The sequence below is a fragment of the Pelodiscus sinensis genome, chromosome 3 (genome assembly GCF_052426305.1).
Source record: "Pelodiscus sinensis isolate ZL-2025 chromosome 3, ASM5242630v1, whole genome shotgun sequence".
Classification (NCBI taxonomy): domain Eukaryota; kingdom Metazoa; phylum Chordata; order Testudines; family Trionychidae; genus Pelodiscus; species Pelodiscus sinensis.
Genome location: NC_143054.1, coordinates 122,077,380 through 122,096,078, shown reverse-complemented (window position 1 = coordinate 122,096,078; position 18,699 = coordinate 122,077,380). Strand labels below are relative to the sequence as shown.

Genomic DNA, 18,699 nt, shown 5'->3' with positions numbered 1-18,699 from the left:
GGTCTCCGCACAAAGGGATCAGGAATGGGCACCATCCTGGCTGTTTATATAGAACATGGTCATCATATTGTGTGTATGTGGACGATGCAGTTGGTAATGTTGGGAGCTAAGTGTGTGCATGCATTCCTCATGGCTCAAGGAGATTGATGTGTGACATGGCTTTGTGCAGTGTGCCCCAGCCTAGTAGGGAGGTGTCTGTTATAATCTGTACCATTGGTTTGGGTTGGTGAAAAGGAATGCCCGCAAGAAAGTTGTTGGATAATGTGCACCATTCGAGATAATCTAGTACCTTCTTCAGGACGGTAACCAGTTCGTGAAGTGGGTGGCGGGACAGCGTGTAGACTGACGCCAGCCAATGCCGAAGAGTGCAAAAGTGAAGGCGCACATACTGAACAACTTAAATAGAGGTGGTCATATGACCCATCAACTGGGTAGGTAAGTACTGTGGTGGAAGGACTTGCAGACAATGTGGCCACCAGGTCTTGTAGTGAAACAAACCGATGATATGATGTAAGCAAGCTCGGGCAGATAAAGAATCGCGACGAGCCCCAATGAACTCTTATGTCCTGAACGGGATCCAAAGTTGATTTCTGTTCATTTATAAGGAGCCCCAAATGATGGAATAAGTGCTTGGTCTTCCAGATCATGGCAGCTGCCTCTGCATGTGAATCACCCTCTACAAGACAATTGTTCAAATAAGGAAAAAAACATGACTCCCTGCCACTGAAGGTAAGCTGTGACCACTGCCAGGACTTTTGAAAAGACCCAGGGGGTGGAGAATAGACCGAAGGGGAGAACTCTGTACCGAAAATGGTCCTCACCCATGGTGAATCAGAGACAGCATCTGTGGAGCTGGTGTATAGTGACATGAAAATATGTATCTTGTAGATTGAGGGCTGCGAACCAGTCCCCTTTATCCAGTGCTGGAATAATTGATGCCAGTGTAAGCATCTTGAATTGCTGTTTGCATAGAAATTTGTTTAATTTGCAGAGATCTAATATTGGTCTCCAACCACCTGGATACTTCTGGGTCAGGAAGTATTTGGAATAAAAACCCCTTCCTTGACAGGCATTGGGAACCTTCTCTATTGTCCCTATGTGAATGAGATGGTTGATTTCTTGTCTGATAAGAGTCTCATGGGAGGGGTCCCTGAAGAAGGACATGATAGGAGGAAGGATGGGGTAAGTGGAATTAAGGGAATAGTGTATTCAGTACTGATAATTTCCAAAACCCATTGATCCAATGTTATGAAGTCCCATTGATGGAAAAAGGGACATAGTCTGTGGACGAAAAGGTGATACTGGTTTGTTGGCACTGAATACATGGGAAGGTTGGGCAGACCCTTGACCAAATTTTTAAATTTGCATCACCAACAATGGAGCTTTGCATCACCAACAATGGAGCACCCACGGGGACATCACTTGAAGAAGAAACATAGCTTTCCAGAAATTTCATTGTAAAACCAGTCCCTTGCATCTAATCCTGTTCCTAGGATCTTTCATAAGGATTTTTAACCATAAGAACAGTTTGGCCCATTGGAGTTTGTAAAGTCAGTGAGCCACTACATGAATTAAAATGTAGGCTTTGATATAAAAAAATTATTATAAATTAATTTGTCATATAATCCACCAATTGTACAAAACTATCAACATAGGTTTTGTTGACACATGAAAGCCTAATGGTTTATAAATGGACATTTCATGCTATAGTACAATATGTAAGTGATGGCAGCACTGTACTATCACCAGAATTATGTTATTTGAATTATTTATTTCCTAATCTATTCTTTTCAGAGAATTCTTCATATATATGATTAGCTTCCTAACTCTGTTAGTCTAAGAGACCATTGTAGGCAACTAGGGACCATCTAGAACAGCTATAATTAGGAAGGAAATTTGGCTATACACTTATATACCACATAAAGGAATACAGAGCATCTGATTGAAAACTACAGTAGCTAAGAAAATTAAGGCTAAAACCTGAGCTAACACTCTTTCCTTAGCTCACAAGTTTTACATTTTATTTCTTGATAAGGGTATCAATTACTGCTTGAATGTCATCAATTCTCAGTATCCTTGCTCTAACAGACTTAAGCCAGGTCCCTTTAATACGCTTGAATACAATATTTTGTAGGTGATTGTGCTAACTCCTTGGATATTGTATTTCCATCCTGATCCACAAGCTATGTTGTAATTATAAAAATGAAAAAGGTCTGACATTTTAAAAAAGTTATAATGAGCACAAATAGCTTGGCAGGAGTGCAGGAAGTCTGCAGCAGTCTGAATATTATAAACAGAGACAAGGCCTGAGTCCCTCCCTGGCTTAAACAAAAGAAGTAAGGCTTCATACCCTAGAACCATAAAGTCCATCAAAATCTGGAACACGGCAGCACAAATCATTTGCTAATGAGCTGGCCACTGACTCAGAAAAGCTAGGATGATGCTTTTCCCAGAAGGATCAATGTCTGTTAGCAGGGTGGGCTGTTTCAGGTAAATTCTTCCAGCCTATTATGGGAACGTATTGCTGGTAGTACATGACTGACCTTTGGTTAACCAATGTTACATGTAGCGGTGTGATACTTGTGGTCTTAACAACATATCTGAGAACATACAGGTTGAACCTCTCTAGTCCAGAACTCTCTGGGTCCAGCAATATCCATGGAGCAGCATGATTTTAGTTAGTCAGATGTCCATATATCATGGCTTTGGCCAGCTTTCCTATGGTGCCATGAAGTCTATTTACAGCCACCAGTCCTGGCAGCCAGTGTTCTGTGCTGTTATTTAGCTCTAATTTACTCCTAAATGTCTTCTAAGAGCCCAGTAAGCAGTGACATGCTGGTAATGCTTCTAGACAATATTGACCTCCTGTGGTTTAGCAAATTCTCTGGTTTGGCAATGGTCAGGTCCCGAAGGTGCCAGACTAGAGAGGTTCAACCTGTACTGCCCACTAGAGAACATATCCTAGTTTCTCTATAGGAGCTACAATGTTCTGCTACTCATTTGGACTGTTCCATTGGCCATAAGACAATGGAGTAAGATTGGTATATGACCAGGATAAGTGAAAGAAGAATTAGAGTATGTTTACACTGGCAGATGAACAACCCTGGCAGTTAGGAGCATTGCTTACAGAGCACTATAGAGAAACTACTGTTGTGTCTCCCCACTGTGACCCTTGTGATGGTGGAGCACATCCACATTAGCAGCTCTTGCAACACAACAAACAGCAGTGCATTGTGGTAGCTCTCATACCATTCAATTGGCCACAAGATTATTTGAGAAGGGCTTGGATTGCTGCACGGGACTGACTGCGACATATGATGCAGGTTTCCCAAACCCATTGCTCCATGGTCATCCTACCACATTGACAACTGCTTTTCAACTGAAGTGCAGGGGAAGGGGACAAGAGTATGACATGGAGCATGTGTGTGTGTGTGTCAGGACAGTGTATTTTAAAGTCACAGGAGTGGGAAGCTTTCTGATGGATGATCCACATTGATCCATTGCAAAACAATCATTTGCTGAGGTGGTGGACTGTATGGAATCTCTATATATAACTCTGAAATTGTTCTTGAACAGGAGTCTCTGGCTAACAGGACACAGAACTATTCATTAGACACGGAACTACTACAACAATTTACATTTTGTTTTCATTGCTCATTACTCAAACCAAATTATTTTGTGTGTGAAGAAGCAAAGCAAGGAGAAAAACTATGGCCTGCCCTTCTCATTCAGGACTTTCCATCTCTTTTGTCTCTTTCCTATTTTCATTTAATTTGTTCCTAATTCTGAATACACTTTCATTATTAAACATACTTACCTCATTGATAACATGTGCCACCTCTTCTGAAAGTTTTTTGTGCCTATTGGGGAAAAAAAAAATTTTTTTTCACTCATCTCAGAAAAATGTGAGACTGTGAACTATGTAATTGCCTAAACAATGTCAAGAATGGAACCTTGAAAAGGAACCTGTTGGAATTTTCACTATTTTTGTAGAAGTAGCATAATCATAACACACTACATAATTTATTAATTAACAAGTAAAATATTACATTGAATTTAATCATAATACAGGATTATATTTAATCAAGCAAATTTACAATAAACCAAATTAAGAATAAAACTATATGTAAATTGTTCTAATGATGCTGAAATCTAATAGCAATATAAAAAAAAGGATGTTTGCTTAGTAGATTCAACTAGACACTTTCTATTAATACTTTTACCTGGAGAAATGCAATGCAAAACAAAATAGATAATTCCATACAGATGGTCCTATGACTAACTTCTCTTAACAGTTCAAAACAATGTTTAAACAATACTGTGGTGTCCAACCAGTTCAGAAGCAGCTGCTGCTTCTGAACTGGTTGGACACCACAGTATTGTTTAAACATTGTTTTGAACTGTTAAGAGAAGTTAGTCATAGGACCATCTGTATGGAATTATCTATTTTGTTTTGCATTGCATTTCTCCAGGTAAAAGTATTACTATTTCAGAGAGCTACAGAAACAATGATCAGGTCCCTTAATGATACAAAAACATACATTATACAAAGTTTCCTCACCAGGCTCTTGGAAATTTCCTGGATAATCTCCCCACCATACTTAAAATGACTATGTATTTTGAATAGAATTGGCAAAAATAAATAGGCTTTTCAAATATATTTTAAGCTAATCCAACAGGCAGATACACCAGCCAGGGAAGGTAAAATAAAGTTCCAAACTACCAGTAAACCAAAGGCCCTTTCCACATGGCTAGCTTTATTAATAGGAAAATTTGAAACAAGTAATTTTGCACCTACTAACAAACAACAGAGATCTTTAAACTTTCACTATCAACTTTCAACATCCTTGTTTTTATATTGCTACTATCAGATTACTGCATCATTAGAGCAGAATTTGTTCTTTCAATAAGGAGAAGACACAAATTCTCATCTGAACAAACAACCTCACCCGTGCCTCCATTGCAGATCAGTCAAGGAAAGCAGCCAGGATGGTTGCTCAGATGAGAGTTTGTCTCTTCTCCTTCTCCACTCCTCCGCAGAGGACCAGCGCTTTCCTTGTGACCTCTTACATGTTGTGCATTAAGAAGCACTTTTATAGCTGAAGACTCTTTTTCTGCCTCTGTCTCACACACACCCTACGCACAAAATTAAAGGATTTACATTTTGGTTTCTGGGGATTGCCATGTCTTGATCTTGGAAGATCATAGTGTGATTTGTGTCTAGTCACACACATAGCTCTTTTCTGTCTCGCTTGCCATTTTAATCACTCCCCTCTTTTACTTTAGCCAGCTAAGCAATTTCCTGCTTCTTACGTACCTAAACCTAATCTTGCCTTTTCTCTTCTATCCCAAAATGTGTTGGCAGTTACAAGTAATTGTATAATGAGCTAGAGTTATAGGACCAAATTCTCCAGTGATGTAAGAAGATGCCATTCTCTGGAAGTGTGTGGAATTGCACCTATTTATGCCAGCAGTAAATTTGGCCCACAGTATCATAAAACAACACCCAGAAGACAACTATTATATTGAGCAACATAGAGGCGTGAGATTTCCTTCTCTAATGTCACATTATCAACTTGGTAGAAGAAGGCAGCCAATTTTAGCAATGCTTTTATATTATATATTATTTTATACAGGTAGTAAGATTGCAATCCTCAAGCAGTATATAAAAAATAAGAAACTCACACACACATGTATGCACCTCTTCTTGTTCTCACTGTACGTTTTGTGCATCAACTAAAACAATAATACTTCAGAGTATTAACTTACCTATCTTGTGAGGCTGTATGTCCTGAAGCAATATCAAAAGGCAACAAGGGCCGGATTCTACAGTGCACTCTGATATTTCCCCTCAGTTCCTGGGATTATAATATAAAAATGTATTTAGTACAAACTATTAAAAGGGAACATTCATGCAGGCCCCAGTCATGCTAATACTCATGTTTAACTTTAAGAACATGCATAAGAGTTGGCAAGAGTTGCTCCAAGGATCTGCCTGTTTAGAACAATGCGCAAAAGTGCTACTTTTAAAAGACATTTCTGATTAGGAGAAACATGGTATGACTTGCTACAACAAGGAGATGTGACTCCATAGAGAAGCATATGGTACATAGACAAAAGGTCTGATATATAAAGTAGGAGCACATCAATTAGTTATGGTATTTGGGAAATTATGCAATTTACAATTATTGTGCAAATTATGCAATAATACAATAATTATAATTGTAGGAGGTCTCATTATAAATACTCACAACCAAACTGTTGTGAAGTATTTTTCTCTTTTGTTTTTCTTGCTGGTATCTTTCATTAACTTCCTGTAAAGACTGCTCCAGATCAAATGCTTTTGTCTGGAATGCTGGAAGAAGAAAGACATTTAAAAAACACAAGCTTTTGGGGTATACAGGTAGGATTTTCAATAACATCTAACAGTTATTATGGACACAAATGGATAACCCTGAAAATGTTAAATTATTAGATGTACAAGACATTCAAAGATAATTCAGATCTGCCAGTCCAGTTAGGCCAGAGCTATTTGTTGTCATGTGAGAGATTAATGTACAGGGGCCATGTTGGGACTTCTGCTGTTTAAGCTGGTAGCCATCAGACACATTGGAGTAGTTATGGGCATTTTCTTCCACTCACCAATCTGGTGGTGATCTATACAATTATAACCACATCTAATGCAGACTCATTAGGCATCAATAATGGCAAGTGCTCCCCTCCTATGCAGAGGAAAAGTGCTGAAGCAGCTGCAACTATAGGTGGCTTATTAAGGAGCTAGGGTAGAAGCAGGGAGTGCTCTAGCATGAACAGACAGGCATTAACTTGCTCTTGAAGTGGCAATTAGATAGGAGAGTACAGAACTTATGCAAGTTGTAATGATATGAAGTGTTTTGAGAAAATACTTTACATGTGATGGAACATGAGTCTGACTGTCCTGGAAAATGGACTCTACATACAATGAAGGCAAAGAGTCACTAGTTCATACCTCTGCTTGTTTAGCTGAGCATAAATTTGCAATACAATAAGCAAGGAGTTAAGACATGCAACTCATTTATTGTGCTGCTAAATCCTTGTAAACAGATGTGAAAATATTCCCACAAGATGCCACAGTATACTTCATTTCTAGGATTTTATAGAAAGTTGAATCCTTTGGAATTCCATGAAGAGGGACATATAGAGTAGAGTAAAAGCTCTTCAACTTCACATTTGATTTTGTTTCAACTTAATTACATTCACACTGAAAGGGACATGTGGCAAATGAGAAAAACCTGCAAACTGTCACAAAAAGCAACCACCCAAGAATCCAGGAATCCCAGCAAGAAATCAAAGTGCCAGAATTAGCAAGGTGTCTAAGGTGACAGAGATATAGTAACTCAGGAATGTGGCTCTAGAATTGGAATAGCAATAAGACCACCAAGAAGTACTCACCTTTTTATAAAGTAGTTAATATTGAATTTTAAGATCTCAACATGGCAAGCATGTATACTATACTCCCTGTTAGAAGCTAGAAATCTGAAAACTTTAAATATTTGTCTTATATTGGACATTTCCCAGCTCTTATTTTTTGCCATTCCTAATCCCTACACCTCAGGCTGTCAGCCCTGAGATACTCTCCAGTTTGCAGTTTACCAGGGATATGTAAAAATGTCAGCTAGAGGGGCAAGCTAAAGGTGCTGCATGGAGAATGGTCCACTTTTTGCATTCAATATATCTAGTAATACTGGCTTGGTTTGAGGAATCATTTGTGGGTTAATGTTGGATTCTACTTAAACAATAGTGGGGTTAAAATTTTCAGTGTTACCCTGAAAGTCTAAACAGAAACTTCTCTCTTTCGTCACATAAGACAGTAATTTTTAAAAAATATACACAGTCACACTCACATCTTGAATTTTCTTGGGAACCCGGCAAAGGAGGAATTGTATTATGGAGCAATGACAGTGATCTCCTGCTAAGCTGCAAGACATTTTCTGTTGTAGGCCTGAACTTGACCACTTGGCACAGCTCCCTCACATAAGATTTTTCAAGTGAAGCCCCTCATAGCTAAAGCATGATGTAAAATTTTCTCATTTGTTTTATATACTAATCCTCTTTAAGAACTAGCACTTAGGACTGCTTTTTTTAGCATGCTGGAAAGCAAATGGTTTTAGTTATTAGAGGTGATCTCTGTGCACTGAGCTTCTGCGAGAGGTCTGGTGAACATTACACACTCCGCTCCACTTAATCTATGCTTTAGCTTATTTTTTCCCCCTAGCCCTTTTTGTTGTGAAAGTAATTATGAAAAGAGACCTCAATCTTTGGCTTGTCTCTCAATGGTCACTAATTTGTCAAAATGGTTTTCCAAATAGACTGATGATTCCTTGGGATCTATAGAAAACAGAGGCTCACAATAAACTGTGTTTATTCTAGCACAAACCCCTACCCTACTTCAAGTTCCTGCCTCGACAACTGGTATTTTCATACATGCTTTCCCAACACTCACTCACATAAAAGGAGTAAACCATTATAGTTTTATGCTGCTCCTGTTTTGGGAGGCTTTATATGCAGCAGAGATGGACTCTTTTAATGGAAGTGCCACAAAGCCCGCTTTCTAATAGGCAATTACTTCTAAACCTTTCTTGTATGGAACTATTTGTTTATTTACCTGGCCATTTCTTATCATTATCATTTGTGTTCTCCTGGGACTACTGCTTGTTTCAGCTGTGAACCACTAAAAAAGTAACTTATCTCTCTCTATATAAACAGCTCTATATATTACTTATATATCACTATACATTACATATCTCTCTCTAGATATCTCTCTCAATATAAAAAAAAAATTCCTGCGGGACGAAAGAGTGAAGACATCACATCATCCTGCGTCCCGCCACCCGCTTCTGCCCTCAGTTGCATGGCCTCCTCCCTCTCTCTCCCTTCCCCAGTGCTCCAGGGAGGTGGGAGTCTCTCCCATCCCGTACATCCCCCTCCATATTTGCCAGTGAGTGGAATAGGGATGGGGGTGCAGGATCTGGGTGGAAGGTGGGGTTCAGGAGGGGGGTGGGTATAGAGTATGGCCAAGAAGGATTGATATATAAGTCTTGGGAGGACCCCATCAGTCAGTCTGACAATATTTGTGCCAAAATGATAGCATCTATGTTAACCAGGGAACTATGTTAATAAGGACAAAAATGGGTCTGTTCCTGGTTTGGAATTACAATTATTCACACTTCACGTAGCAAAGATGGCAGAGTTTACTTTTCAGACCGAAATTAAATATATTTAATAAGAGGCTACTCAGTTATTTTACAACTGTTTGAGATCACTCTATACCTATCAGACTCTGGCAATACGCATACCTGGAATGCTTTTTAACTTGTAACATGATTAAAAGCCTAGAAAACATGGCCTAAGGGAAGTCTGAAAGAATTAGGGTTGTTTAGTTTAGAAAAGAGAAGACTAAGAGGGGACATGATAGCAATTTTCATGTATCTAAAAGGGTGTTACAAGGAGGAGGGGGAAAAATTGTTCTCCTTGGTCTCTCAGGATAGGACAAGAAGCAATGGGCTTAAATTGCCAAGGTAATGGGATGTGTGTGAAATTTGATTGTTTCTCATAAAATGGAAAGGAAGGGGTCTGGCAGGAGGGAGTTATATTGCAGAATGACCACGGGGGGCAGTAAGGGACCAGAGTTGAGGACTGAGACAGCTATAAACTCATTGGGTCTGTAAGGGGCATGGATGGAGAAAGAGACAGCTATCTACTATATATTTCAGAGAGTTTGTCTGTGTGTCTGTTTGTCTATGTGTCCCCCAGCCAGAGAACATGTACCCCTCCCTCCAGTTGTGCCCGCTGCAGCTGAAGTGACTATGAACATGTGCATCTCATCTGGCCCCAAATTGTTGTGAGGAAACAGGGCTGGTCTCTCCCTGGGACAGTCTGCATACTGACCCCCTCATCCTCAGTCCCACTCCAGAGCAATGATTTAAATGAAGAAAATCAAAACTTATTTGAGTTAGGACCTGAGTAACACCTGGCAAATCTTCTAACAATTTTTTAAAAACTAGTTTACAACAGTGATTTGTTTATGGGCTAACTACAGCCTGATAAATTGGAGCACTCAGCCTGATCTTGGTTCCATTTTCTATTTTGTTCTTCACTCTGGTATCAAAGGTGGTCTGTTTAATTGTTTTCTTCATTTTGGCAGTAAAGCATTCTAAACCCATGGAGAATATAGTCTTTGTTTAATCCATCTGACTGACTAATAGGGAAAAGTTCACTGGGATTGCTCCAACACATACTTGCCCCTGTGCATTTTGCTTGTACCATTACATGAGTAATCCCCCTGGAGTCAAATAAGACCCAGACCTAACTAATTTTTGCAGCAAAAAATGGATAATTTTATCTCGTGTTATACTACTAGGGGATAACATTGCGAGTTGCTGAGTGATGCACAAATTTCAGTTTTTACTTTTTATTTCTGCATTTTAGGTTAATTAAATCCTGTCATCAGATCTTCCAGCACAGACTCTTATGCCTGTGTGAGGTCCCAGTGAAGTCAATAAGTTCTAAACATGTGCAAGAGTCCAAGACTGGAGGATCCAGTTGCAAAATCAAGGGCCTGGTGCAGACAGAGTATTTGTGGACACAAGTGCATATTTTGCATTTATACATGTTCTGCTAGTCAAACAGACACCAAGTTTTGAAAATGTAGTCCTACTAGTGTCATTTTACAAAGTACCTTTGTGTATGTCTGTTTTTAATTAAGAAGTATATTTTCCCCCTAAAACACAGTAAAAATATTAGAAATCCATTTTGCTCTATTTTCTGACATTATTCTGAGAATACTGAAATCTCCTGAGATTTTTCCTAGTACAGTCAAAAGTATAAAGTTTCAGCTAAAGTAACACATTTTTTGTTTTACTATTCCAAAACAATCAAGATAACGAGCCTGAAAATTTCACATTAAAAATGTTATAACTGGGCTAACTCGCCAATCTAGTAGAAGCTACAATCAGCATAAAAAATAGATCCCAATGATTGTTGAGTTGCTGCCCTGTGAAAATATTTGATTAAAAGTATATTTTTTTTGTCTTGGAAAGTCCAAGATTTAAACATTTAAATCAGGAGTGGGGAACCGAAGGCCCTGGGGCTGGATGCGGCTCCCAGCTTGCCTGAATCTGGCCCCCGAGGCCTAGGGCTCCCCGCAGCATTGGGGAACCTGCACTGGTACTCCAGCCCCCTTCCGTCCTCTCCCACTCCCCCCGCCGCTGTCGCCATATGAGGCTGGAGCGCACACTCTAGTAGCCTGGGCTCCACTAGGCTCTGGTGTGTGAGAGGAATGTGGGGACTGTCTTCCTCCTTCGCAGTCATCATGAGGATTTTGGGGGGAGGTGTTTTTTATTTTGGGGTGTTTTTTTGCTCCTCACTTTTGTGTGGCCGCTGACTAACTTTTCTGTGGGTCAGCAGCCTCCGACTATAAAAGATACCCTCTCCTGATCTAAATGGAAAAAAAATACTAAAACATAAATAACACCCGTGTCAAAATCAAACAAACCACACAAAAGAAATGTAATGTCAATGTTACATGTCTGAAACATAAGTGCATTGAGCCTTACTTTGCATAGCTTCATTTTGCAGCTGGATCCTTTGAACAGTAGTCAAAACTTGGTAAAGAGAATTCTTGTATTGATGCTGAAAGTCTCTTGAAAGCTCAAGAGCAAATGAATGGAGATTTTTCAGGTCTTGCTTAAGTCTCTATGCAATAAGCAGAAAACAGCATCTTAATAATAATGTAAAAATAGCAATTGGAGAACTGGTAAAATATATACAATGCAAATAATTATTGTCAGGTATGACAATTCGGAAGATTTATATTTCACATAATGAACGGGTTTAGTTAAAGATCGAACATGCAAGACACTGAGTAATCTTATTTCCAACTGGCTTCTGCAGGAAATTTCTTAGTAAGCGCTCAGACCATCACTACATCAGACCCTAAAGGTGGCACAAAGTATCTTTTTAGCTTTTTTAACTAAAACCAAAGAGACACTAACAGTGTGTGCTCTGCATGCTTATGAATCACATATACAACTAACTTTAAATACAAATACTTTAAAATATCTAGTTATTATTATATGTTATGCACATTTTATATACTTTGTTCAGTAGCTACATAGCAAGCTCATCCTCAAACTTTTCTAGAATGAGCCACCTCTGACTGATATGAAAGCTAAGAACATAAGATGCATTTTACAAAGATCAGATTCCTTTATAGTGTGGGATATGTTTATTATTACTAGAATATATCAATCCAATGCATACTATGTGAATATTAATAAGGTGTTAAGATTGCCCAGAGCATCTTAGACTGAGAGTTAAAAATTGAAATAAATACGTAAAAAATAAATTAAATATGATAGAGAGGTGTGGTCTGACTGTAGGACCAGGAGCCAGGAAATCTCCTAAGCTCTTGAATAAAGCACTTAACCAATCTGTAAAATGCGACTAGTAATGATTTACCTCCTATGTGTGCTACAAAATTTAACCCTTTCTAAGGCCCTTTGAAGATGAGAAAGTGCTGAGTATTATTATCTGACAACAGAAAGCCATCACAGTCCATAGGAATTGCATCCCAATCAACTCTGGCATTTTATTGAACCTAAAATTTAAAATAGCTTTACAAGATTTTCTAATAATTCTAATGAGAATAGCACACTTCATTTATTAAACACTGCATTCATCTTTTTTGTTATTTCTCTTTTAAAGATAGTTCTGATGCACTCCTTTTATACAAGCTTTTACACATCAATTCTGAGACTTATGTTCCTCTAAAAAAGCTGACATATGTACGTGTCCTTGAGAGAAACGTACAACTTTATGGCCTGTTTGCAGTCAGTCAGTAACTTTTAACAGAGGTATAACTTGTTTTAATACAATTGTGAGGGCAGCTGTGGGGTTTTCATTGCCTGGAAAATGAGGTCAGTTTTAGGTACTGTAAAACACACAACTGAATAATCTTGCTATATATTTTAGAATATGTCTGTCTGCCTGTGTATCTGTTTGAAAGTCCATTTGTTCAAGAACTCCTCCTAAACAGTAAGAACTAGGGCCACCAAATTTGGTATGCAGCCTCCTCTTCTCCTAACTTAAAGCAAGGTCAGCATTTGGTTGTGTCCATTGCCACAAGCCTTTCACATAAGGATCTGCTGATGAAGTTGATGGGGAGTATCACATGCAGAGGTTTTTAGAATCAGGCTATCTTTCAGAAATTATCAGCAATATTGTCTTACAATTTAGAACTGATTCTTTTTAAACATTTTACGACTGCTTCAGTTCACTGAGTATCACTGTATTATTACTAATATTATTTACCTGTAATGCGCCATAAACCTTGATTAAAATGGAACTTGTGCATCTACGCAAGTTCTGTTGATTGTCTTGAACAAAATAAAGCTGTGCCGCTTCATTCGTGTCTTTTCCAATCAAACCTTGATGCTGTTTAAAAAAAACATGTCATTTTGAAGAGTCGCAACTCTGAGAGAGTATGTTTTAGTCTAAGAACCAAAACTGAACGGAAACAACAATCTTCATTATATTGAACATCACTGGAAAATGAAGTCTATGCAGAGAAGAACTTGCGAAATTTTGCAAAGTATTATCTTGCATAATATTTAAAAAAAACACTTCTCAGTCACTATCCTTGTTTACAGACATTCTTGGAACCATTATAGCTAGCTAATATGTTTTATTTAAAATTTCCCCCATAAGCTGTTGACATCTATCAATTCTTAACTAGTATTTGTACTCTTTTTCTTATTTCTAGAGTGCACTTGTATGTACCATGGAACTTGCTTCCCAGTTAATTCAATTTATAAATGACTTGTGACTGTGGGATAGAGTACAACTAGGGATGTTAGACAGTACTTAATTGAATAATTGTGTAATTGCAACAAAATTTAGAATTTACACAATTATTCGATAGCGAGCAGCCAGTGTGTTCCTGGCCCCACTCCTGGTGACCCCCTGCTGCAATGCACTGAGGTGTTGCAGCAGCCCCTCTCCATGTGGGGCCCGAGCTCCCTGCGGACAGAGGCTGCTCTGCAGCAGCCTTCCCTGTCCCCTCCCCCATACTGCTGCTTCTGATAGAGAGGCAGCAGTGCGGCAGGGAGGGAACGGCTTATGTGAGCCAATATGCATAGGCAGCTGGCTTATAAGCCAGCTTCTTGTGTGTACCAGCTCCCACCTGCCCCTCTCCCCCTCTACGCTGCTGCCTATCAGAAGCAGCAGCATGCGGGAGAGGGGGACAGGCGGTCCCGTGGATCTGGTGCTCATGGGGAGATAGCTTTAAAGAGGCAGATACAGAGGCAGCAAAGGAGGAGGGACGTGAAGTCGGTAAGATTGATTTGTAAGCCCAAGATTATTGGTTAATCATGTAGTCGACTACACATTGCCACCCCTAAGTGCAACAGCAGCATTTCTAGTAACAATAAGAACTAATTTAATGAGACAAGTGTCTTGATTTAATTCAGTTAGTTTGCCATGGAACGAAAGATTCAATTACAGATGACACATGAAAGACAACAAGAGCAACATTATGTTCAGTGAACTTCTGCTGGCAAAACAAAAACATAAATAAAAACAATTTATGCTTTCCAATAAATGCTTGTACTTATCCAAGCAAGGTAAGGTTCTCAAAACGTTTTCAATGTATGTACCATATATTCATAGAAAAATTGTCTTTAAGAACAGAACCCCTCAATTAAAGGGTGGAATAATGAAACTGGATGGATCCTAACACATAACATCCTTGGAACAGATACAATAATTACTTACAATTAAAGGGAAAAAATAATACATTTAATGTTAGCCCACTTACAACAAAGAAAAGCAGAAAAATATTTAATTTTAAAAATATAATTTTAAATTAAATTTAATAACTGGCAACAAGGAGAAGAAAAAGTACTAACAGCTCAGCTCCTCAAAGGTACTTCAAATCCAGTGGGTGTTATGTGTCCAAATATTTTTGAAGATCTGGGCCCATGTGACTAGCAAGCTTTCCACTCTCTGTAAAGGACTCTATATATCACAGTTTGATAACTGCTGGAACAGAGGAGCAACCCAATTTTCACCTTGACTTAGTGCTAAAGAAAGCTCTGCTTAGTCTACCCTCAAATCACTGTAATCCAATAATTCTCAAACTTTAGCAACCTGAGAACCCCTACTTTGATTTAAAATATTTCAGTCCCCCCTTCCCCGCAAGTCTCAGCCCAGGGTCCGACCCCAACTCAACCCTTCCCCGAGGACCCTAGCCTGCCCCACCTCTTCTTGCCCTTCAGGCTCCAACTCCTGCCTTTCCTCTCCCCTTTTCCTGTACCACAGCTGTTTTGTGGCATACAGGAGGCATTGGGAGGGAAGGGGAGGAATTGGTCAGCAGGACCAGCAAACCCCCTGGACTACCTGTGTGGATCCCCAGGGGTCCACGAGCCCCAGTTTGAGAAATGCTGCTGTAATCACACAATTACTCTTTTTACTAAACAATTGGGAGCAATAAGTAATATGGGAGACAAAGAGATTCTCCTGCTTTTTGAAGGCTTGCCTCCTCTCTTGAATGCACTAAAAAATGCAAGTTAGAAAGAAACACAAGCTTAGAACTACCCTGAGTATCACTCCCCTGAAGCATTTGCCATTCTTCATTCCTCCATATCTTAACACAAATCTTTCTATGTTAATATTTAAAAGGATACTCACAAGATTTTTTTAATCTGAAAGTCATTGCGTCTTTAAGCACCACCTAAAGTATTGTCGGTCAGAACGTTTTGAAAAAGGCTATCTGGCACTAGAAATATAGCAGAAGGAAAGCTGCATGATTGTCTATGGAATGCACAAAAGGTATTTCATAAATTGATATGTTTTATGATAGACTTGACCAGCCAGAATTGTGACAGCTCCCATACACTGATCACATGGCATTTTTTCTTTTAGTCTATTTAAAAGGACTCTCGGGATTCAAATCACTTAGGTGCCATATTTGAAAAAGCTTATGTATGTGCTTAACTTAATGAACATATATAGTCCTATTGAAATAAATGAGACTATTCATGTGTAAAATTATGCACATGCATAAATCTTTGCAGAATTTAGGGCTATGTTATTCAGAGTGTTTGAGTTTATTAAAATTTAGGAGTGTAAGTGACTATTCAACTAACCAATAAGCATAATCTTATCGGATAGCTGACTAGTGATGCAATTAGTCACTTTCCCCCTTTGCTGCCTCTATCAGAGAGAGGCAGCAAGGGGGCAGGGAGGGAACAGGAGCTGCCTGGGGGGAGCTGGCTTAAAAGCTGGTTCCCCCCAATACTGTCTCTGCGAGGGTCAGGGGAGGTAGAGGCACAGAGGGAAACAATGCGAGTGGAAACTTAGGCAGTCTCCACTTGTGCTGGTTCTGCTGTGATTCTTCTTTTGAAACATTTCAAAAGCAGAAGCGTCGCAGGGAGCACTGGGCCAGTGGGGGACTCCCTTGCTGGACCCGAGCATCCTGCGAGGGCTTCCCTTTAAAATGTATGAACGCCCCACTGGGGCTCTTGTACATTTCAAAGGCTCAGACTGTGATGGGGTGTGGTCATAGACCACTCCTTGGGGGTGCCTCCTGAGGTGCTGACATGGCCACTGCCACTTGCCTTTCCGCTGTCTGGGGCTCCTCACTATCCGGTCCTGCTGGGCCAGCTCCACTGGTCTCCCCCAGCCAAGACCCCGAGTTGAGGTCCCTGTCCCCACTGAGAAGCAGTACAGACACTGAACCTCTTCAGGTCCAAGGAGAGTGCAGTTTAGGGCCCAGCTTCCTCCGATACCACTCCCCAGATGGGATCAAACCCCAAAGAATTAGATATGGGCAAGCCACCTTTAACTATGAGGGGGAAGGTACACACTGGTTGCCTCCCCCCCCCAGGTAACAATTATTTACACTGGGTTTGATAGAAATTTTAAATGATTTTATTAAATAGAAGTAGCAGCATTTAAGTGATAATAAGCGAGAACAGACAGAGCAAAGTAGGTTACAAAACAAAAGAAACAAAAATGCTTGGCTAATTCTATACTGAAACCTCAGTACAAACTCTTCACTCACCCTAAAACCTCTTTTCTAGCTGCCCCTCCAAACCAGGGCTGTCTCCCCACGCTGAGGTCTTTGGCTCCTTTCCTTCAGATGCAGCCCTGCCAAAAGATCAAGGCCTCTGATTTCCTATTCTTTATGACAGTGGTCCCCAATGCGGTGCCTGCGGGCACCATGGCGCCGCTGGGGTATTTATGTGTGCCCGCCCAGTGATCAGGGCCGGTCTGAGCCATTCTTGCGCTCCGGGCGCCCAGCGCATGCGTGGTCTCCACCCCCGGGCACATGACAGCCCCAAAAGGTTGGGGACCACTGCTTTATGTTAAGGAATTGAGGCCACTCCCTACCAACCACTGCTCAGACTTATGGACAAAAGAGATTGTTTTACAGTGGCTCATCAAGACTTAGAGGGTAACTCCCTCCATGTCTCTCATTCACACATTTGAAACCCACAAAGTATTCCCCACTCCATGTCTAATTTTACACACACAAAATGATACATACATCAAAGTAGGATAAACAGAACCAGTAGATAATGACATGAAGATTTATGGGTTACACAAAATAATTTGCTCAAAGAACCTTTGAGTTACGTATATTCATGTCCATAAGTCCATTTCATAAATCATGGGGGGGGGGGGGGAGGTGTCTGTCACACAGGCATGGCAGGAGCGCAGGGCCAGTCCCCCACTGGCCCCGCACTCCCTGTGGGGTTTCCACTTTTGAACTGTGGCAGGAACCCGGCAGGAGGTGTCCTAATCAACTAATTGAATAGTCGATGGAAAACCCATGGACTATTCAATTAGTTAAGTAATCTAAATTTAACATTCCTATTAAAATAAAAAGCATTTTAAGCATTTATTTTTTTACTATTCATTCTGTTGTTTCTTCTGTTTTTATCAAAGTGGATAATAAAATAGTTTGGTCAGTTTCACTTTTCTTTACAGTCAGTTTTATTCAATTTTACTTTCAGCTTTTACCTTTTTTAGAAATATTCCCATGACTTTTTTCTATGCAAATAGTTTCCTCTCTAGATTTATCATTCCCCTGAATTATTTGCCACTCAGAATTTGTAGAATGGTGTTATCCCAGGAGAAGCTGAAAGTAAAACGGACTACAAACAAGAGAGACTGTCCTCATGAAAGAGAGATGTCCTCATGGAAGTAACTGTAGGCTCAGGGTCCAGGAGGGAGCAAACAGCTCCAAATCTATAATCACTTTAGATATTACTCTGTGCTGGCTGGTGCAGAGTAGGAGGGAAAGCCTCACTATACCTCCATCTCAATCACCTGAAAGAAAGTCAGTAGCCACTTTGCAAAATATACTTCTTCCATTGTCTGCAATGCAGACAGCTGGCATTAAGATGCTTGCACCCCTTTATGCTTCTGTGCCAGTGCACCAGACAGGCCAACAGTTAGTTCAAAGGAGCGGCACTGTTAGTAGTAAAAGTGACATAAGGGTGGGGCTGGGATTTCAGTAAAATGTTTTTCAGGAAAAGTGTCTGCTTGCCTCCGAAAATTTCTTTTCCCCCCTCAAAAAGTTTTGGCCAAAAATGGGCATAGTAGCATGGTCTTCCATTGTAGCTTGCTCTCCACAAATAAAGACTCCATGTTACA

At 39.9% G+C, this 18,699-nt stretch overlaps 1 protein-coding gene across 2 annotated transcripts in view; it reads right to left on the bottom strand.

Annotated features, from left to right (window-relative positions):
- Window positions 1-18,699, bottom strand: part of KIF25 (kinesin family member 25) — a 70,865-nt gene that overhangs the window by 47,008 nt on the left and 5,158 nt on the right. For both annotated transcript variants that reach the window (XM_075924667.2, XM_075924666.2), the window contains exons 3-7: window positions 13,351-13,473; window positions 11,595-11,733; window positions 6,252-6,355; window positions 5,770-5,858; window positions 3,818-3,860 (exon numbers count right to left, since the gene is read on the bottom strand). In XM_075924667.2, coding sequence (XP_075780782.1) covers window positions 3,818-3,860; window positions 5,770-5,858; window positions 6,252-6,355; window positions 11,595-11,733; window positions 13,351-13,473 — 498 coding nt within the window. The remainder of the gene's footprint in view (window positions 1-3,817; window positions 3,861-5,769; window positions 5,859-6,251; window positions 6,356-11,594; window positions 11,734-13,350; window positions 13,474-18,699) is intronic.